At 41.6% G+C, this 22,449-nt stretch overlaps 1 protein-coding gene across 2 annotated transcripts in view; it reads right to left on the reverse strand.

The window, feature by feature from the left end:
- Positions 1-1,900: 1,900 nt before the first annotated feature.
- The window catches only part of LOC116397909 (importin subunit alpha-6), a 32,881-nt gene continuing 12,332 nt past the window's right edge, over positions 1,901-22,449 (reverse strand). For both annotated transcript variants that reach the window (XM_031873819.1, XM_031873818.1), the window contains 8 exons: positions 19,459-19,547; positions 19,281-19,380; positions 18,976-19,139; positions 8,106-8,184; positions 7,854-7,979; positions 7,637-7,764; positions 6,414-6,592; positions 1,901-3,422 (listed from right to left, as the gene is read on the reverse strand). In XM_031873819.1, coding sequence (XP_031729679.1) covers positions 3,235-3,422; positions 6,414-6,592; positions 7,637-7,764; positions 7,854-7,979; positions 8,106-8,184; positions 18,976-19,139; positions 19,281-19,380; positions 19,459-19,547 — 1,053 coding nt within the window. In that variant the 3' untranslated portion in view covers positions 1,901-3,234. The remainder of the gene's footprint in view (positions 3,423-6,413; positions 6,593-7,636; positions 7,765-7,853; positions 7,980-8,105; positions 8,185-18,975; positions 19,140-19,280; positions 19,381-19,458; positions 19,548-22,449) is intronic.

A 22,449-nucleotide genomic window follows, 5' to 3' on the forward strand; every position in this document is an offset into this window, starting at 1 on the left:
GGGGGGGGGGGGGATGCACGCGCCTCATGCACGCTTTTTTCACGTGCACGCGCATATTTACTACAGGTTTACATGCACGCGGAAACATGTAGTATTATTACTACTCCTGCCTATAAGCATGTTTAGTCCCCCGGGGCACGATGACCTTGCTTCTTGTAGAGTCCAGGATGAAACCTCGTCTCGTCACAGTTATATATCTGACGGGGTTTCTCTGACGGGGTTTCTCCCTCAACCAATTGAGGAGCCCGAAATACTCCTCAATTGGCCCCCTCTTGGCGCAGGATGCCCTCCCACGGTCAATGATGTCTGAGGTCCGGGCAGTAAGGCGATGGTGTTGCCGCTCTCTAAAGTTTATCCACCATGTCTGGCCAAGCACGGTTCTAGGTGCTTCCTGGTGGCGGAGGTTGTAAATGGCCAGAGCGTGGGCCAGGACCTGACGCTTCGTCAGTGGAAATCCGTGACTGGCAGAATACAAACAGTACTCCACCAGGGAATCTTCATCTTCAGGGGTGAGGAGAATCCTCTGACCATAGAGACAGTCAGAGGACACCCTTCCACTGACTCGGTCACTCAGGCTGGACTTCGGAACCCCAAACTGCTGGGCTGCCTGCCGTAGAGAAAGCCTGCCTGTTTTCACCCATGTCTATGCCGTAGAAAGCCAACTCACAACATCACCACTGAGCCTGCCTGCTGAGGAACACCGCCATCTACCCCTGTCTCCTGGTCAGCGCATACCTATTTTGCATTTGAATTCACGTATAAATCAGAATGTATTAACTATTGTGATGCATAAACATTATTATGAGTATGTATTTTAGTGGTGTAACAATAAAATATGGGTTAGGGTTAACCCTAACCCAGAATATGATTATTGTTTCTCTTAAATGATAAAACTCATCAAACACTCAGGAATGATGTAAAAAGTGTTTCGTCTCTCCAGCTCTCTCTGACTTTAATTGCTTTCATCATAAAAGTTATTGAGGGAAATATCAGATCATGAAAAGACAAATCTTTCTAATAAATGAAGAAAGTTGTTTGTGGTCCTTTTGTTGTTCAGTCTACAATAAACATTTTTTTAAACCAGATGGTGAATCAGAAAACTAACCAAATATAAAACTAGAGTTTAATCTGATCTTTCTTCACTCTGGTATGAAACTCCAGTGATATTTAGAAAAATCAGATCAGTCTGATCGGTTAATCACATAACTGATGAACAATGAGGGGGCGTGTCAACTGTTAAAACACTTCCTGGAAGGCTGTTCTTGTGCGTCCTCGCTCATGGCTCCTCAGAGATCCCTCCTCACTCCTCAGAGCAGAAATACGAGCTTTGGGACGGCCGTGAATATGGAAAAGGCGGGACAACTTCCGGTTCAAGCAAGGAGCGAGGAAATGACAAATAAGAGACTTGGGATGTACCCATTAATGACTGGAGGGAGTTGATTCATTTAGGATGACATACAATGCTTACAAAAAGTATTCACCCCCCTTGGATGTTTTCCCCTTTTGTTGCTTTTATACATGAAATCATGGTCAATATAATTTGGCTTTTTTGTCAAGAATTTGCAAAAAAATCTTCTTTTATGTCAAAGTGAAAACAGATTTTTACAAACTAATGTCAATTAATTAAATATAGTGTAAAATAAGTGTTTGCATAAATATTCACCCCTTTAAAACTAAAACATGACCAAACCCTAAAAAAGTTTTAGGGTTTTATACAATCATACAAACCAGAAGTAATTGGAAAATATACACAATTACATTTTGAATTACTTTGATGTAATTCCTACATTAAAAATATTTTCCATTCCATGTCAATTTAGATTAGATTGCATTTAAGGTGCTCCACCAATTAATATTGATGTACTAAAATGTGGATTTATCAGACTCACGGGTTCATGGGTAGAGCCAATAGGAGGAAACCCCCACTGTGCTTTAATCTTCAGACTTCATCCACAAAAGCAGAACATGGAATGTTCCAGGAGAGTTTACAGGCCGGCAGGAAGAAGGGATGAAAAGGATTTACCATCGCACAAACTCAAAATCTGAAAGAAAATATTCATGATTGAATGTGTTTGATGTAAATGTCTGCTATACAACTATTATCCATTTCACATAATTATAGGTTGACTTCATGTCACATTACTCAAATTACAGTTAAGGGGTAAAAAACAACTGTGCTTCAACCAAAAAATCAGAACATAAGAAAATCAAAATCAAAGCGTTGAAGGTTCAGAGGAAACAAACCTCAAAATAAAACAAACTGTAAAGGGTCAACCCTGAAATGGGCACAATAAGGAGGAGCAGCGATGGAATGGAACTATTACTGCATATCAGACAGAAAGCATAATTACATTTCACACCCTCCCATAGCCACTTACTTTTTTTACACTTTCTCATATGTTTATACGATATATAAAGTCTACCAATCCCCCCAAATCAGGATAATTGCAGGCCGAAAAAATTATTTAAAATACGAGTGTCAAATTAGAAAACTCAAAAATCTCATTTAACTTGCAAGATTGTTGCACACACTAACATTGACAACACATGATTTTCCCTGATACTGCTTTCTGAAATAAAGAACATTTAAAATAAGGAGCATAAACAATAGTGAACAGCTAACACTGTTTCAAATAACAAACTAACTTGGGCCAGTTGGCCGCTTACATAATCCAGGAAGCCGCTGCCTTCAATCAGAGCTGAGGGTGGAGAAGACAAAGAGGAGCTCCTCCACAGTTGGGGCTTTCCTTTCCTTCCTTCCTTCCTTTCTTGTTTCCTTTTTTCTGAGAATGGATGCTTAATTGGAGATACCAGTTTCTAAGTGTATCAGTAATAACATTAACATAATTTAGAACGATAAAAATAACACACAGGAAGTCAAACGACCATCATACAAAAGAAAAAGGGAGACTCCTTTAAAATGAGTTGGCTTTCTACGGCATAGACATGGGATAGAAGCAGCAAAGCTGAGCCCTCCATTCAGACTCCCACAGTCTCAAACAGCAACAGCCAAATCTGCTCTTACTTTTGATCTCCATATTCACAAGTCTCTCTCTGTCTCTCAAGATAAGGTGTTGTTGGCTTAATAAGGCTTAGTAGAAGTGAAGGTCTGGGGAGGAGTTGATCCAGCAGAGACATGGTTGGTCCCAGAAGAGTTCGCAAGCCAGCAGGCCGCTGTCTCTAGCAGAGGTTTAGACACCAGGGAGAAGAAAGTGCTGTGGGGGTGAGGTGGGGTTAGAGCTGAAAACTCTCCATGGGTCCCTCCTGTTGCTGGAAGACAAACTGGCCTTGACTTTGGTCCACCTGTGGAGCCAGGCTGGCATCCTCCTCCTCCACACCAAAGTAGTGTTCAATCAGGTCAAAGGCCTTTTGGTAGATCTCCAGGTTCTCGTGGCTCTGCAGGAACTCAATCTTGTCCAAGCCTGAAGAAGTGCACCCACACATACACAGCTCATTCTATTTCTATATTACACTTAACACAACTAAGTGGCAAAGGTACGACAGGATTGACTGAACTGTAGAGTGAGTAATGCCACAACTGTGTCTGAAGCACAAGGCTTTAAAAACAGACTATTTTGAGAAGAATTACATTCCATGGAAGCTACGGTGCACATAGATGATGATGTAGAGGCGATGAACTTTGCTACATTTTTGTGTCACTGCTTACAACAAACAGTGAAGTTGATTTTTGATGTTACTATCAATTTTTGATGTTCCCTTTGTTGCTGTTGTTTACATTATTCTTTATGAAAATTTAAAAAAAATGCACGACTGGGTTTTTTTTAACATGTATTTCTTGTGTAGCAAATGGGCTACAGCATCAACAAATCCAATCAGAAAGCATTTGACAATGTAAACTGCAGCAAAAGATCCATCATTACGTTTAATAATACGAAAGATCCCTAATCCTCATTATGTCCTTATGGCTAAATGTACTGTATAACAGGCAGAAATATCCATGCCATTGAATATATATAGTGGGTATATAGCCAGTCACGTATGAGCTGCTGACGGCAAATATACTGTCCATTGTAATTAACTTGTCTAGTTGTTTCATGCGGGTTGTTGCATTTGTATTCTTGTAGCAAGCAGATGGTTCTGTTGGTCAGCTGGTAGATAGTAGTTAATTGGTGTAAATATTTAGTAAGTACTAATATGCCGTAAGAACGTTAGAAGTGGTTCTGTGGTGCAACCAGCTTTAATTTAGTTAAGCGTGAATTTTGACTTTAGTAAACTCTTCCTTTATAACTAAGTTTGAACTTTCAAACAGCTAGTGCATTATATGAAAGGATGTGCTAATATATTAATATATACTCCTTACACAGCTGTCACCATTTGTGTAAGGAGTTTCATTTTATGTGAGAAGAATGTGACACAGGTTCAATTCAATTTCATTTAAATGTATTTATATAACGTAAAATCTTACCAATCATAATCAGAAAGTATCTGGAGACACTTTTCATACAGAGCAGGTCAAGGCCGTACTACTTTACAGAGAGCCAACATACCCCCATGAGCAGGCATAGGGCAGCAGTGGGGAAAAAAAACCTTGAACAGAACCGAGCTCTGGGTAGACAGTTATCTGTCTCGACCGGTTGGGTTGGGAGGTACGGACAATAACACTACAGCTACAATATTAATAGAAAAATGACAATTAACAATGATAAGTAAATATGTCTTGTGTAAATACATTAAGAGAGTCAGGTTGGCTTTAAATTAAATAAATGCAATTTATGGTGCATTAACAGTAGGGGTGTCAATTTGATTCGATTTTCAATTGAAACTTTTTTTAAGCACCGTCAATTTGAGACTACGACTTCGCCATATGGTCAAAATTAAATCCTCGATTTAATGTGCAATAACAATATATTTCACCAGACAACTGTGAAACAACATAAAGAAGATCCATTAGTTGGCAGGAGGGTACTTTACAACAGCTTGAGTTTCTCAGAGCTTACGACGTACACTTGAATGCACCACGAAATCCTGCTGGTTGCCCACATTCTTTACCATACAAAATGATGTAGACACAATCAATTTTAAGTGGAAATAACACGACCATGGTCGAAATCATCAATCATGAGCGTTTGGTGAAGGGGGGGGTTTAGAGACTGGTTGCTGCAGCCTACAAACAGCTTTATTGATTACATGTCTCACTAGGAAGGCAAAATGTTGCCACACCGTTTGCCTTCGGGGAAGCAGGAGGGTCTTACAGTTCTGTTGCTTCTCAATCATCTCTGACTCAGCCAGTGGCCTTGGTGTCTGGAACAGCAACCGGTAAGCTAGCTGTGTCGTTTTTCAAGTGTGCTTTTTTTGTTTTACGCGCACAAGTAAGCAGGGGGGAGAGAATTAAAAACTGGGACAATCACGAATCCTGCTTTTGAAATAAAAACTGGGACACCCCTAATTTAATTATTAGGGGTGCATAACGTCCGAGTGGAAATCATTTGAAGACATCAAACCTCAGACCTTTGACCTTTAAGCTGCTTGGGAGCATTTTTGGTTCTGTTTAAATGTTTATTATGTGAAATAGTCAGCCATTTCCATAAAAAGGTTTTAACACTGATTCAACTTTTCTTAATGATGAAAGAACTTAAAACATTAAATTCAGGAGACATTCTAGCTGTTCAATTATGTTGTCAATTCATACTTTCAATCGATTTGTGTGATATGTGTCAAAAAGTAAAAACTTTATCAGTTACTGTATTATTTATTTAGTTATCAGTACATGTTTCAACCAGAGACTGTATTTAGCAAGACAACACTTAATTCAGGCTAGTGTAATATTGGACTCTTAGATTTATTATCTGTGACTTCATTTCAGATGTGAGTGGGTACGTTTGCTCAAAAGAGTTGTTCTTTGTCTCTTAGTGGAGCTTCATATTACTGCTTTTAATAATCATCACGGTCTCTGAACATATGAGACATCCTGGTTTTAAACTGCCCGTAGGAAGAATGATCCTATAAGAGTCTGTTCATTATTGGTTAAAGACTCTGGTCTCTCTGGCCACTCTACTCTTTTTGGAGGACGTCATGTGAAATAACTTCTCTGATTCACGTATTCTTTGTGCTCTTTCCTCGTCTCCCCCGTGTGTGTAAATCTCACTCGAGTCGGGAAACTTATCAGAAAACACATATTTGATTGGCTGAGCAGCATCACGTGATGTGACTGACAACGCATGTGATTGGTCGGTGTGTTTCCTGGACCGCTGAGCGAGTGCTGTAAAGGCTGCGCCGGTTAAAATAGAAGCACTCCATCAAAATGTAATAATTCTCAGTTATCAATCGGTTTTTTGGTCAAGGGTCCGGATATAACGGCGTCTGGGTCCGGACCCGGACCGCGGTCTGCCTATTAGTGACCCCTGGTGTAGGGTGTTTGCATGTTAGTTGTGTGATGTGTGGCTGAGCTGTACCATAAGCCTCCTCTATGTGAGCACAGTATGGGTTGATGCCTGTTCCATTCCGTTTGGCCTCCTGTTCTCCCAGTTTGAGTATGTTCTCCAGGCCATTCAGAGACACCTGCACGATCTTTGAGTCCATCACTGTCAGCAGGTCACACATGGGTTTGATGGCATTCAGAGACACCAAATACCTGTCCACACAAAGAGAAATGTTAATCAAATAAACTATTTAAATTCATATTCAATATATTTGTAATGAACTGATTGTTTTATGTTTTGGTTCGTGTAACTATTTTAAAGAACTGTGAGGAACTTTAAACTGGTTTTAAAACAGTCTCAGTTTAATACTGACGACTATATGACCTACAGAAGTAAACGAGACCATCAAAGACAAGATTGTTTATTTCTACATAGTCATTCTTAATGCTTGTCTTGGGGCCACCAAAATCAGATGAAATCATTCACCAGAAACTCCTTCAGCTCAGACTCCTGCAGGGCCTCCAGCAGAGACCAGTCCACCAGGGACAGACCCAGAGGCCAAATCCCAATGTCCCCCCCTTACGGACTCACGGACTTTGGGGCGCGCTCCCGCAAAGTCCGTGAGGGTTTAGGGATGTCCCACTGTCAAATAGTCAAGTGTTTGAGGGCGCTCTCGCAGACATTTTGAGCCCTTTATGAGCCCTTTCCGTAAGTCAGCATGATATGCTGACTTAGCCTAAGGGAATTACCCACAAATCATTGCAGTGTGACGTTAAACACGGGGTAACCAGTGGACCCATGGAGACGTAAAAAAAAAAGGTAAACAAAGAGGACGGCTCACGTGTGTTCAGCCTGTCATATAAAATTTACTCAGAAACATTAAGGATTAAAGATGGAACAAAAAATAAACATGAAATCAGAGGATATTTATTTATTTCATCAAATATTTGATTTTGTCATTGAAGCTGTTTTGACAAAATGAGTAAATAGATTACATGAAGTTACCTCATCTTGTGAGGAAAGAGCCTGAAGACGTTCAAATCAGGGAGTACAAAGTATAAAATAAATACACACAATTATACATCATATTTATTGTCGTTTTCATGGTAACATGATATGTTACAGCAAAGTGCTGTCCCATTCCTATTTACACCATCTCAGGTGACGTCAGTAAATCCTTGAGGGTTCAGGGTTTGAGGGACATTTAGGGGGGGACATTGGGATTTAGCCAGAGTGTTAAAGTCTGGTTAACATACCTTATCTGTGCAGGAGTGCCCCCAGAGGTGGTGTTAGTAATAGTCCACGCTGCCTCTCTCCTTGTGCGGAACTCAGCCTTCTGAAGGATCTCAATCAGTACTGGGAAGATGTTGCCGTCAATGACATTCTGACAAGACAGGAACCGTCAGCTCCAGTGACGCAGAACAGCAGCTATTCTTCAGACAACACATATAACCCAAGTGAAGCAGCCTTTACCTGAATTTGAGCTCTGTTTCCTGCTGTGATGTTTGACACAGTCCAGCACGCCTCTTTCTTGATGGACTCTTTGGGACTGCTGAGGAGGTGGAGTAAACACGGCAGTACTGAGCAGTTCAAGATAACCTGAGATGACAAACATACATAAGATGGCTACATTTAATACTGTATTTTATCTCTTACAAATGAATCATTGAAGAAATAAAGTGAGGGAACCAGTGTCTACAGTAATTGTAGTGATTGAGCCTCTACCTGAGTCTGGATGTCATCTCCTGTTACAATGTTGCCCACCGCACGTAGAGCAGGAGAAACAACTTTATAATCACTGTGCCTATGCCAAACACAAAGAAACATTCACACAGCGTAGTGTTGAGATTATAGCAAAAGCTACTGATGGTGAGAATTTTGTCCTGATATTAAATTTCTTAGAAGTTGACAGTTTTCACACCAAAACATTGATGAACTGAAACTATTCTTCAATAGTTCAAATAAAGATGTTCAGTTTTGTCCAATAATAAACACTTGTACTCTGCAAGAATCTGCTCAAAACAGTGCTTTAAATAATTCAGGTTGGGGCCTTTCCACTAACAAGAACAACAGGACCAATCAATTGACAAAAATCAGCACACCATCAATTTCAACTTACAACCATTGCACGGTGGCCACAAAAATGATGTAAAGGACAGACCACACTGATCAAGCACGAATCTCCTTTGCTGCTTGTTCAGGTAGCCAGAAGAAAATCCTAAGTATGCACATGGATGTTATTTATTTATGCATGTATTTATACAAATTATTGTAGATATTGATGTTATAGAATGTTATAGATATTGTAAAAGGTCATCGTCACGTCATTTCCCGTGTAGGTTTATTTGAAGCCGATACCTCTCCTTGTTGCTCTGTCCCCTTTGCTGCTGTAAGACTGCAAATGTCATCGTGGGACCAAAGGATTATCTCATCTTCAACTTGGACATCCGGGGAGAAGATTACTTCATTGCCAAGGTTTATCTGATAAATATTAAGTTATTTGACTTATGGAGTAGTGGTATTTGTGTGTATTTCTTCCTACTTCTTTTTAATATATATTTATGTTGTGTATGATGATTTGTTTATTGATAGTTTGCTATATTTACAGTTTTTTTTACTCATTTGTCACGTTTGAAATAAATAAATAAATTCAAATTAAATTAAACAGTTGTCACTGTCCACTGTAACGGTAAAAATATGTGTTAACATGTTCTCTGCATAAAGTCTCTGTATGACACATCAGCATAAGCGTGAGAGGAAGCGCCTGTTGTCACTTGATATCTCCATGTAAGGTTTTAGCATAGGTCAGGCACTTGCTTTGTCATATAAGGCAATGGCATGAGACAAAACACCTTCCTCTTAATGTAAAGGAAATGTACCAGACAACTGATGCACACATATGACTTGCCCCCCTCTTTCTGTCACCTTTTGTGTCTTCTAAGCTAAAATATGAAGAACAGGAAACCGTCTTAGGGTATAAATAAACATGTACGGAGAACTGATCTCGGAAGCTCACTCACAGTTACTGCAATACGTGGCTGTGAATCTGCTCTCCTTGCTTGCAACGCAATAAATTGACATTACAACTTTGATCATTCATCAAGACTCTGTTTATTTGATATTGATTGAAAACCTTCACACTCTTCTCTCCGAATAGTCATAGAAATATTCCACAACAACTTGGCGTCACGAACAGGATACGTTGAAAGTCCGTCAGGACTCCGAAGGACGTCCGGTGAAAAGGCCTTTCCAGGATCCCAAAAGACGATCTTGTCTCAATACCTCATCAGACACAGAGAGAGAGAACGGGCGACCCGAGGAGGCCTGACTGACTTCAAAAGTATCCAGACAACGAATTAATTCCTGCACTTCGGGTAAGAAGTTGAAATTCCAATTATAACATTATAACGTAAAAAGAAAAAAACGTAAAAAGAAACAGATGAATGATCACGTAGTCGTAATTGTTTGGGGAATACAATTGTTTTTAACATTTGTATATTTGTTTTATTTTTTCTTTGTTTAAAAATCCATTAGTATTTCTGGGGCATCGTTTCACGTGTTTTACGTAGAAGACAGGATTGTGTTCTACGGTGAAGATTTAACTCAGACTAAAAACATTTTGAGATCGTAACACAGATCACTTGACTACACAAATAAGTTTGAAATAAGACCGTTATTAACTTAACGTGAATTTCAAATAAGGTTTGAAATAAGACCGTTGTTATTTAACTTAACGTGAATTTCAAATAAGATTTTTGCAAAGTTTTCCCTTCAGTAAAGAAACTAAGACTTACGCGATGACTGTATTTTATTCAAGATAAACGTTAACGATTCCACAACCTGAAAGATGGGTGGAAGGCAGACTAAACAAACGGAACCCGCGGGTCCGATAGTGGAACTGATGCAACAGAAATATGGAAATGCAAACTAAACTAAACTTAAAATGTTACGAGGGGATTTAGAAGGAAAATTGAAAGAAATGAAAAGTGGTAAAAAATTCAAAATCAGAGACTTGGAAATGATAGAAAAGAACCAGCAATGTCTGGCTCAATGGGAAATGGAATGTGAATGTAGGGAAAGAAAACAAATGATGAAACAGATGACGTGTTTAAAAGAAGAAAAACTGATTCCAGACACACAGAATAACCCATTCTTGTCTCCTTCTCCTATGTATCCGAGTCTAACAGGAGCGGGCAGTCCTCTCCTTAACACATGCTATCAAGCTTCCCCACAACGAGTCCAACAACTTGACATCCACCCACTTCCTCCTCCGCCATATTCTGGTCCAACTGCGGGCAGACGAGAGACCCGCCTCCACACTGACCAGCGAAACATAGCTCAACAGAGCAATGCTGACTACAGAGCATCTCCGGCCTCACCAGCCTCACCATCCAACCCATTCGCGACCCATCCTCAGACCATGACCACGCCTCAACCCCAGCCTTCAGCGTCATGGGCTGACCCATTCACATGGAGTGGAACTGCCGGCAGACTCGCTGATTTTTTCAGCCCTAACACCTCCATGAACTCTGGCACTGACGAAACCGTTTTCACAGCCCCGATGATCCAAGTACCAGGGGACAATGGTGCTCAAGGTCTCGTGTTCAGAGCCTGGATCCAAACTGACAGTCTACAAGCTGCATCACACCTGCCTGACATCAACATTGGTTCAACTTTTGCAAAAGACTTCCTGATATTCTGCAAAGAATTCATGCCCACGGGTCCAGAAGTCCACCGGTTGCTGGTCAAACATGTTGGCCCAACTGACTTCAGCAAAATGAGAACCGTTGTCACCGGACCAGGGCATGACTCCCGCCAACTATTAAATTAGTTGTGGAAGTGAAAGAATTAATCTTTTTGGTAGACTCGGGAGCTACTCATTCTGTAATTCAGCAAAAACATTTTCCTAAACAGCATATGAGTGGTCGTTTGGTTTATTCTCAAGGGGCTTCGGGATTGACTGTAACAGAAAAATTCACGGTTCCTATGACGAGTGTACACACTGACCAGACTGACTCAGAACCTGACATTAAAGTGAAACATTCGTTTCTACTTTCAACCTTCTGTCCCATTAATCTAATGGGCAGAGACTTAATGTGCTCATTTGGCATATGTTTGACATCTTCAGAAGGCTTAAAAGTGACTAGGCGTAGAGTCATACACCAAATGATGCAGCAGACTCCCCTCAGTCCATACCTCTTTTTGCCTACCAATGGTGGCTTCCTATTGATGACGCACGTCTACTTAGTCACGCAATAGACGCACGTGTCTCACCACATGCAGAACGCATGAATCCAAAACATCTTCATTGCACCTCACATGTCTCTTGGGGTCCAGACGACCCCCATGAAGACGCATTTTTTGAAGGCATCAATGATGCGATAGTATGCTCTACTTTGTTTTGGTCGACTTACAAATCTGCTGTATCTGTCTCTCTTTCTCCAACACAGAAAGAATTGTTTCAAGTTGCCGACTATTTCCCTCACATCTCGCTGTCCAAAGGACGCACTGATCAATGGCGAGACTTGGGACCATTCGTTGCACAATGCAAGGCGCTAACTGACTGGGAAAGAACGTGTGATCCCCTGGTTTTGCGCTCCAAGTCAACAGGGTTCCACAGATGTTTTTGTGTACTCTTAACACCTGCCTGCAGATCAGTCTATGTGTTTTATGAGAAAGACAATGACAGAGTCAAAACCTTTGTAACTAATCCAACGTCAATTTCTCCCGCCCTCACTTCTGTTCCACAGACACTCTGGGCGGCGCACAAATATGACGTAGGCCTGATCAACTGTCAACCGGTCATCATCACCCCACGCTCTGACTTCCGCCCCCACAAACACCAGTACCCTCTGCGACAAGAGGCCATTGATGGTATTACACCAGTGTTTGACTCACTCCTGAAAGCAGGCGTGATTATTCCATGTCCAGACTCACCGGTCAGGACACCAATATTTCCTGTTAAAAAGATCAGAGATGCAGGCAAACCTACTGAATGGCGTTTCGTGCAAGATCTTAAAGCAGTAAATGCTGCAGTTCATGCACGTGCACCAAATGTGCTTAATCCTTACACTATTCTAGCTCAGATTCCTCCTGAAGCTAAATGGTTCTCTGTGGTTGATCTGTCAAATGCTTTTTTCAGCGTCCCAGTCGACAAAGACAGTCAATTTTGGTTCGCTTTCAACTTCAACGGTAAGCCATACACCTTCAAAGACTGTGTCAAGGCTACACCGAATCACCGACAATCTACAATGATGCACTCAGAGAAAGCTTAGAAAGTCTAACCAGGCTCTGCACTTCTGCAGTATGTTGACGACTGCCTTATCGCAGCTCCTACTAAAGCACAGTGCCAGAAAGACACAATTAAATTGCTACAACACCTAGCACAAGAAGGCCACAAGGCAAGCCTATCTAAATTACAGTTTGTAATGCAAAATGTACATTTTCTAGGTCATGACATTTCAGGGGAAGGGAAAACCCTCTCACCTAAAAGAATCGCTTCAATCGTGTCGATACCAAAACCTAACACTAAAAAACAGATGATGTCCTTTTTAGGCATGTGTTCATACTGTCGGTCGTTCATACCCAACTACTCACAAATGGAGCAGCCATTATCAAGTTTGATTCACGGTAAAAATCTCACCGCACATGACAAAATAATTTGGACTAAAGAGGGTCATTCTGCCTTCACACAAATGAAATGTGCTTTACAAACACCACCAACTCTAGGGTTGCCAGATCCTAACAAACCGTTCACTCAAACTGTAGATGAAAGACAGGGCTGCATGACCTCAGTGTTGCTACAATCACATGGTGATAAACTAAGACCAGTTGCGTATTTCTCCGCAAAACTCGATCCTGTCGCTTCAGGCTTGCCACAATGTTTGCGTGCAGTGGCCGCGGCTGAAAAGGCACTCGCTGCCTCACGTGACATAGTGGGGTACGCACCACTAACTCTGCTCGTTCCTCATTCTGTCTTTGACTCTCCTCGAACATAAATCCTCTCACCTCTCTGCAGCGCGATATTTGCGTTATTACACATGTCTCCTAGACATGCCGAACGTAACGGTCAAACGCTGTACTAATCTTAACCGTGCATCATTACTTCCTATTCCTGGTGATGGAGAGGAGCATAACTGTTTGGCTGAGCTCCAAGCTCAGTGCACTCCTCGTCCTGATCTGATGGACACTCCGCTGCCCAACAGCGACATGGTAATGTATGTTGATGGATCTGCCTCTCGCGATCCTCAGACCGGTACTAATCTTGTGGGTTTTGCTGTTGTTTCTGACTCTGATGTGCTGTGTTCAGGTCCTCTGCCATGTCACCTCTCTGCCCAGGCAGCTGAGCTCATCGCGCTCACTGAAGCATGCAAACTTGCTGAAGGTAACACAGTCACAGTTCACACTGACTCTCGCTATGCATTCGGTGTAGTACATGATTTTGGTGCTCTGTAGAAACACAGAAAGTTCCTTAAATCTGACGGTAAACCTGTCCTACATCACACACTCATTGCTGAACTGTTAAAATCAATTCTGTTGCCAACAGCCATACTGTAGCTGTTTGTAAGTGCGCAGCTCACACATTTAATACTGATGACATTTCTAGAGGAAATGCTTGCGCAGACACAGCTGCAAAAGCTGCTGCACAGCTTCCTCTCCCCACTTCCTCTGCTCTCATGTATTCATGCGTTTCAGTTCCTTCGTCTCTTACAGCGATGCAGTCACTCTCCACTCCGGAAGAGCGTCGCCTGTGGTCAACTTCAGGTTGTACATACACAGAAGGACTTTGGTCAGGGCCTGATGCCAAACCATGTTTATGTAACAGAGTTAATGATTCCACTTGCCATCACTGGCCATTGGTTGCTAGTATTACTATATTATTTAAGCTGAACAACAGTGAGATTAAACTCTTTATTAACAAAGAAAGGAGGATGGACTTTGTCTTTAAATAGTGAACAGCAGCTCTGGTAAGTTAAATGCTTTTGTTTTTACATCTGCAGTAGCTTTAATATGCTTGTTTATATATTATTATTTGTACAACTTGTTTTTATGAAGATGGATTTTTGTTTGGTTTTATATGTGATAGGAACCATTGTTACGTCCAATGTTGCTGTGGGGACATATTTAGCCGGTGCCAGTGTTGCTAACTGGTCGACTTTCTCGCTAAATCTGGCGACTTTCCAAACCCTCATGGCGACTTTTTTTGTCAAAAGCTACTAGCGACAAATCTAGCGACTTTTTCTGGTGTTATTGGAGACTTTTGTGGTGTTTTGACTCTGACCTGAAAGCACGTATGTTCTGCACTGTCGTGAACGAGCAGCGGGTGCTGCCGTGAGCCCCTCCGCTGCCCCAAAGCACTCACAGGTGGCTACTCTCTCGCGCAGCACTCCCAGCTGCAGTCAGAGAAGAGAGGAGACACACTCTCGGCATATTCATATATGTGGACTCTGCAGTTAGTGTGTTGAGCTTCATTTTTACACAAAACAAATAATAACCGTAGCTGTGTTTCAGCTGCAGGACAGCAGTGAAGGCCCAGGTGTAAAATGCACGGTCAGCCACTGGAAAAATGTAAGAATCAATCTGGCACCCTAGCACACCAATTCAGGACATCACCCAACCTCCACTCAATCTGGACTTATTTTTACTCAAAAGCACTTGATAAGAAATGGGAGCCGAACCCCCTTTTCGCCATTCTGGGGTCTACAAGTGACACTTTTTTGACCCGTGACAGTGACAAATGGCTTGTGTATCTGGGTACTATACTGGCAAAAAATCAATTTTGCATTATGGAATTCTGATGTTGTGCCTTCATTTTAAATGTATACAGGTTCTAATTTCCCGTACAATATACATTTTCATGTACTGCCAAACCAGAGTATACCCGTAATGGTCATGACTTTATAACCCAATAATTAATATCCACAACTAACGCTCTTTACCAGGTAAAACACCATGGCAAACAACAATTTGTGACACAAACAGTTTTTAAAAACGTATTAGTGTACATTTGCAAATTTACAACGCCGAACCGCACACTAGGTAACATTATAGCTGACAGCTAGCAGCATAACGGTCTGTTAAAGTGATTTTCAACCGCTGTGCCGCAGCACACCAGTATGCCATGAGAGATTGTCAGGTGTGCCGTGGGAAAATGTCCAATTTCACTGAATGAGTCCAAAAAAATATTATTTAGTTGTTGCAAATACTTTGCCATTGTTGAGCGTCTGAGCTGCAGTATAGTGGCTGACTAAGTAATAAATACTCTTCCATGCCAGTGGGTGGCAGTAGGTAGCACAGTAATGACGTGTTAATTTACGACAGTAGAATGAAATGACGAGCGGGATGAGACGAGCAGCGATGGAGAAATATTTTAAAAGGAAAAATGCAGACTCTGAACTGGGCAAAATAACCCAGATGAAAAGCCTAGTAAGGATCAACACATTTAGAGACTTGTCATTAAATTGTCAGCATATATCCGGCCCTTGGTACGACGGCCCGCCAGAAAATATCATATGTTTATCATAACTGGCCCGCCACACCACAGAGCTCCGGGACGAAAAGTGGTGATGTTAGCTGGCTTTATGTGCAACATAAGGAAGCATCTCACTGCGCTAAACCTCCAGCTTCAGGGACGGGGACGTGTGATCACAGACATGTGTGATCACAGACATGTGTGATGCAGTAAAAGTCTCCACCGCTGTATTCCCGACTGCGCATTTTGCTGATAACTGGGCGCACTTGGCACAAAGTTCACCCGGCGATTTGCCGACTTTGCAGCTCAGAAATTAAAATTTGAAGTGCTCAGCAATCCGTTTGCAGTTGACGTGGAAAGAGCACCTGTGGAGCTGATAGACCCCCAGTGTAATGACACTCAAGGCAAAGTGCGACTCTGAGGGAGCTGCACAGTTTCCAAGCTTCACCCCGAAACGATGCCTTAACTCCGCCTACATGCTGCTCAAATGCTCTGCATGTTTGGAAGCACATACCTGTGTGAGCAGCTGTTCTCTGTGATGAAGATGAACACAAACTCACACAGGAGTCATCTCACTGATGCACCTTCACTCCATCGTGAGGGTTTCCACAGAACCTAACCCCAGATATTAATGAACTAGCAGCCAAGAAAAGATGCCAAACATCTAGCTCTGGTATGCATACAATAATGTAGCCAACCTAAACATGTATTCTTTTTGCACTCTGTCCAATATCCCTTCTATCCTGTTTATTAAATGGTGACTATTTGGCCCTCAACGTAGTCACAATTTCTTATTTTGGCCCTCTCTGTCATTGAGTTTGACACCCCTGCATATACAGTATGCTGTATTATGCTAAAAAGGTGTCATTTTGTAACGTTTTTGGTTGTTGGTGTGCCGCGGGATCTTTTTAATGTAAAAAATGTGCCGCGGCTCAGAAAAGGTTGAAAAACACTGTGTTAACACACTGCACATGACAGGAAAAGGAAACGGTGGAGCGACAGTATGAACGCAACAACAATCCACCTCTGAAGGACACGTTCCTGCTACAGACAGTCGAGAAGGAAGTCACATCCATGATTAAACCACGGGACTAGAGGTCACCTTATGTCTTGATGGGAAGAGAATACTTTAGCCAAACTGCAATCCCGACATTATACCAACAACTCCGACGTACAGACGCCCACTTTTCTACAGCAACAGACCTGTGGTCAGTTTATAGTGCTTATACAACCACCTTTAAATATTTGCTTTTGAAAAGGAAGTAGTTGGCATGTCTCACTAATATATATATATATTTTAAAGATATTTTTTCTCTTTTCACGCATATTGATTTCTTCATATTGTATAATTTTGTGTGGCCAAGCAAACCCTAGAATAATTAAAGCCTTCAGTATACATAATGACATTAAAATGTTTTATTTATATTCTATTTACTACCGACTGTAGAATAAGCCACCATAACTCTATATAGTTTGCAGAAGCTTAAATTCAAGAATGTGGGAATGAAGAGTGTTTGATTATGCATGGGTACCAGTGTGGAAATACATAAGAGGTCTGAGGGAAGGTGAAGGTGTGGGATGAATGATTTGAGAATAATAACCCTAATACTGTCAGCTGTATATACAGTGGGTACGGAAAGTATTCAGACCCCTTTCAATTTTTCACTCTTTGTTTCATTGCAGCCATTTGCTAAAATCAAAAAAGTTCATTTTATTTCTCATTAATGTACACTCAGCACCCCATCTTGACAGAAAAAAACAGAAATGTAGAAATCTTTGCAAATTTATTAAAAAAGAAAAACTGAAATATCACATGGTCATAAGTATTCAGACCCTTTGCTCAGTATTGAGTAGAAGCACCCTTTTGAGCTAGTACAGCCATGAGTCTTCTTGGGAATGATGCAACAAGTTTTTCACACCTGGATTTGGGGATCCTCTGCCATTCTTCCTTGCAGATCCTCCAGTTCCGTCAGGTTGGATGGTGAACGTTGGTGCACAGCCATTTTCAGGTCTCTCCAGAGATGCTCAATTGGGTTTAGGTCAGGGCTCTGGCTGGGCCAGTCAAGAATGGTCACAGAGTTGTTCCGAAGCCACTCCTTTGTTATTTTAGCTGTGTGCTTAGGGTCATTGTCTTGTTGGAAGGTGAACCTTCGGCCCAGTCTGAGGTCCAGAGCACTCTGGAAGAGGTTTTCTTCCAGGATATCTCTGTACTTGGCCGCATTCATCTTTCCTTCAATTGCAACCTGTCGTCCTGTCCCTGCAGCTGAAAAACACACCCATAGCATGATGCTGCCACCACCATGTGTCACTGTAGGGATTGTATTGGGCAGGTGATGAGCAGTGCCTGGTTTTCTCCACACATACCGCTTAGAATTAACGCCAAAAATTCAATCTTGGTCTCATCAGACCAGAGAATCTTATTTCTCATAGTCTGGGAGTCCATGTGTTTTTTGGCAAACTCTATGCGGCCTTTCATATGTCTTGCACTGAGGAGAGGCTTCCGTCGGGCCACTCTGCCATAAAGCCCCGACTGGTGGAGGGCTGCAGTGATAGTTGACTTTGTGGAACTTTCTCCCATCTCCCTACTGCATCTCTGGAGCTCAGCCACAGTGATATTTGGGTTCTTCTTTACCTCTCTCACCAAGGCTCTTCTTTCACGATTGCTCAGTTTGGCTGGACGGCCAGGTCTAGGAAGAGTTCTGGTCGTCCCAAACTTCTTCCATTTAAGGATTATGGAGGCCAATGTGCTCTTAGGAACCTTGAGTGCTGTAGAAATTCTTTTGCAACCTTGGCCAGATCTGTGCCTTGCCACAATTCTGTGTCTGAGCTCCTTGGGCAGTTCCTTCGACCTCATGATTCTCATTTGCTCTGACATGCGCTGTGAGCTGTAAGGTGTTATATAGACAGGTGTGTGCCTTTCCTAATCAAGTCCAATCAGTTTAATGAAACACAGCTGGACTCCAATGAAGGAGTAGAACCATCTCAAGGATGATCAGAAGAAATGGACAGCATGCGAGTACCCACTGTATATATCACCCTTATATTTTGACAATACAGCTCAGCCCGTTCTTCCTATAGTGAATAAAAAAATGACTACTCTCCTATGTTGTGGATCTGACTTACATGAGTAGCTCCACCAATCTGCGGCAGACTCCAGAGTCAATGACAGCTTGGATCTTTTCATTGGGGCCATCAGACAGGTAGGACAGAGCCCAACAAGAGTCAGCCAGCACATCTGGATCACTGCTGAACAGAAGCCTGGACAGCACACTGAGGCAAAGAGAGACCTGACACACAGCGGAGAAACAGACATCAAACAGTAGAGGCCGGATTAATACCAGTGCTGGACCAACAACAATTAATGCTGCAAGCAGAAATAAGGCAAATGGGCTCTAGTATTTCAATTTAGTTATGACGCTTAGACTTACCTTGGCAAAATCAGGTGGTGGGTTTTTCCCTCGGCACAAGTTGGACAGAGCCCATACTGCATTGCGGTTTGTTGTGAGACGGTTGGATTTAGCGAGTAGCCTGGACATGACAACACAGGATCCAGTTGCTATTGCATAATGTTTTACATATTAAGACAGACAAAGGAAGAACACTTACTGTTGTAGAAACGGCAGGATGCCACAGTTAAGTACATAGTCTCTGCACTCAGCATTATCTCCTGCAATGTTCCCCAACGCCCACACCGCCTGAAACACATCACACAATCAACATGCTTCAGTGCTGGACCAATCAGTGAACTATGAGGGCTTTGATTATGATGGGACTTGCTACCTCTCAAAACTCCTAAACCTGAAATGAAGAAAACTTAAAAAAAACTAAAAAAAAAACTAGACATTGTAGATAAACAATTACTCACATTTCCGGCAACTGCGTGACCCTGTTTCTCACCTTAACATGTTTGCAACAGTCACTATGTTTTCACTTCAGGTATTTGACAAATAGACAGCCTAATTAGGGGTGCTAGGTAATATGGATAAAGTCCTCTATCAAGTTATGTGTCATTACATATTGTGATACATCAATATGTATATGATTTCTGTTTTTGCTTTCCCTGTACCCCCATTTTACAGACTGGCAAGCCTTTCCAGATTATGTCCAATCAACTGAATTTACCAAAGGTGAAATTCAATCAAGGTGTAGAAACATCTCTAAGATACACTGTATAACACTAAACAGTTTACCAAAAGGCAAGAGGTCACAAAAGCATCTCTTATGTGCTCCCCATAGAATGACTGACATGCACACCAATCCACTTGTTTTGCTAACCTCAGTTTATGTTGCCAATGGCGTACAGGCAGGAAATCACGCTTGTGAACCAATGTGAATCAATCTACACACAGTGTATTCTGCATATGACTGTGTTGGGCCCAGGTGCTTCCTTGTCCTCACCATGTGCTTTGAAACAAAGAGATCTGGGCCTGCCGATTCTGCAGGCAAGGGTTCATCCTGATTTGGTTTGATAAGCACCAAATCCCCCACTTGGAAGAAGCTCACATTAAGGTGTGAACTCGTCATCCAAATGCAACACTGCTCTCATTGGACGAGCCCAGAGATGCCAAGGCAGGACTTCCGGTTTTACAACCGGATACCCCCAAAACTATAAAAACCCTGAGCCCCCCTGAATGCACTGCTATTTCCCCGACCTTGCATCGGTGCACGAAAGCACGCACGCAACATTTGCTATTTAAAAGAAAATCCTAGGTTTAACAGTTTTAGATTCGCTGGACATATCTACTGGACTGTTTGTTTGTTTTGTTTGCATCCTGGACGAGGAAGCGAACCATTTTCATGCAGAAGTGAAGAGACCGACTCTTCAGAGAGGGAAACACATTTCTCCTCTCCAACTAAGTTGACTTTGTGCTAGCTGTAAGGACGGGAATTCCCTTACTGAGCCGAAGAAAATCTCTGCTACCGCGAGAATCGAATGCGCCGCTCAGAGCCACGCTGCCTGAATTCCACTGACAAACTCAGAAGGACCACAATCTCAAAACACGAAATCACCTCCTAGTAAGCTACTTACGGTGTCTGGGCTAGTTAGATTATTGTGTTTATTATCTTGTTGCTTAAGTTACTGTCATTTTTATAACGTGGGGTATGCTCAATAATCGCCGAGATTAACGACCGAGATCATTAATGCTGTGTATTTCAATATTGCTACAATGCAGTGGTGGGCCGTGCATTTTATACCTGGGCCTTCACTGCTGTCCTCATTATGATGCCACAGCTACAGTTATTATTTGTTTCGTGTAAAAATGAAGCTCAACACCTATAAATGGGTCATTGACAAATAAGGCTTCTAAAAAGGTAATTTTAAAAATTATCTTCAAAATGGATGTAATGCATATTTTTGTGTCTGGAAAAATGTGGTGAAACAAGTCTAAGTTGTGAACCAACTTTTCATAGTATTTTAAATAGTTTTTAACAGTATTTTTTAACTTCACAGGCTAAAAAATGTCAGGTGGCGCAACCACATATTTCTAAAAAAATATATATTTTCCGAATATTTATTCAAACTGAAATTTTTGACAAGTATCCCTTAGAGCAGTGGTTCTCAAACTGTGGGGCGCGCCCCTCTAGTGGGGCGCGGTGGTATTACAGGTGGGGCGCAAGGGGAACAGAATTTTTTTATTTTTTTTATTTTTTAAATTAATAAATACATGGCGAAATGCCTGTACTTTCGTGTAAATGTTTACGTTAGGCCGTTAACAGGTTACGCTTGCGCATGCGTGACGGCCATGATCCTTGGCGACTCACATGTGTGGCTTAGTGTTCAAAATGAAGAGTTATTTGGCAGGCGGGAACAGAAAAGCAACCGCAAGCGATGCATCCGAGACGAACAGCAAGCAGCCAAGAAGAAAATATGAGGACGCCTATCTTGCTCTGGGTTTCACAGTGAACGCGGTAGGAGATGAGGAGAGACCAGTCTGTGTTTTATGTCTGAAAACTCTAGCTGCGGATAGTATGAAACCCAACAAATTAAAAAGACACTTAGAGACATTACACCCCATTCACGTCAATAAGCCACTGGAGTTCTTTCAGAGGAAACTTGATGAATACCGCAAGCAAAATGCAGTGTAAAACTCTTTATAGCCAAATATTTGAACTTGTTTTGTTTAGTTTTTCACAGGTTGCACTTTATTGTTATCTTGAAAAGATGTTTAGTGCAAAACAGGTTAATTGCAGCCAATTGCAATAAGCTATTTTTTGCCAAATTGTAGTTATTTTTTGCACAGATATAACTTTATTTGCATTGTTCTAACAAAGTGATTGCACATTTTATTAGTTTTTGTCTGATGGAACAATCTGGTTTACTTAAAAGTGATTGCAAGTTTCTTTATTCTATTATTTGAAAAAGCACAGACGGAGGAGTCACAAAATGTTATTTCAATAAAAATTCAACATAGACTATTTTGTTACAATTTTGTTGGGGCATGAAAATTTTTCTTCCTCCAAAGTGGGGCGCGACAGAAAAAGTTTGAGAACCACTGCCTTAGAGTGTCTACTGTGTCTAACACATCGTATTTTGTGGTTGTGTTTTATATATATATATACACAATAATTTATCATAATTGCGTTCTCTTGGCCAGA

This window comes from Anarrhichthys ocellatus, unplaced genomic scaffold, assembly GCF_004355925.1.
Source record: "Anarrhichthys ocellatus isolate YVR2014 unplaced genomic scaffold, GSC_Weel_1.0 scaffold75, whole genome shotgun sequence".
NCBI classification, from domain to species: domain Eukaryota; kingdom Metazoa; phylum Chordata; class Actinopteri; order Perciformes; family Anarhichadidae; genus Anarrhichthys; species Anarrhichthys ocellatus.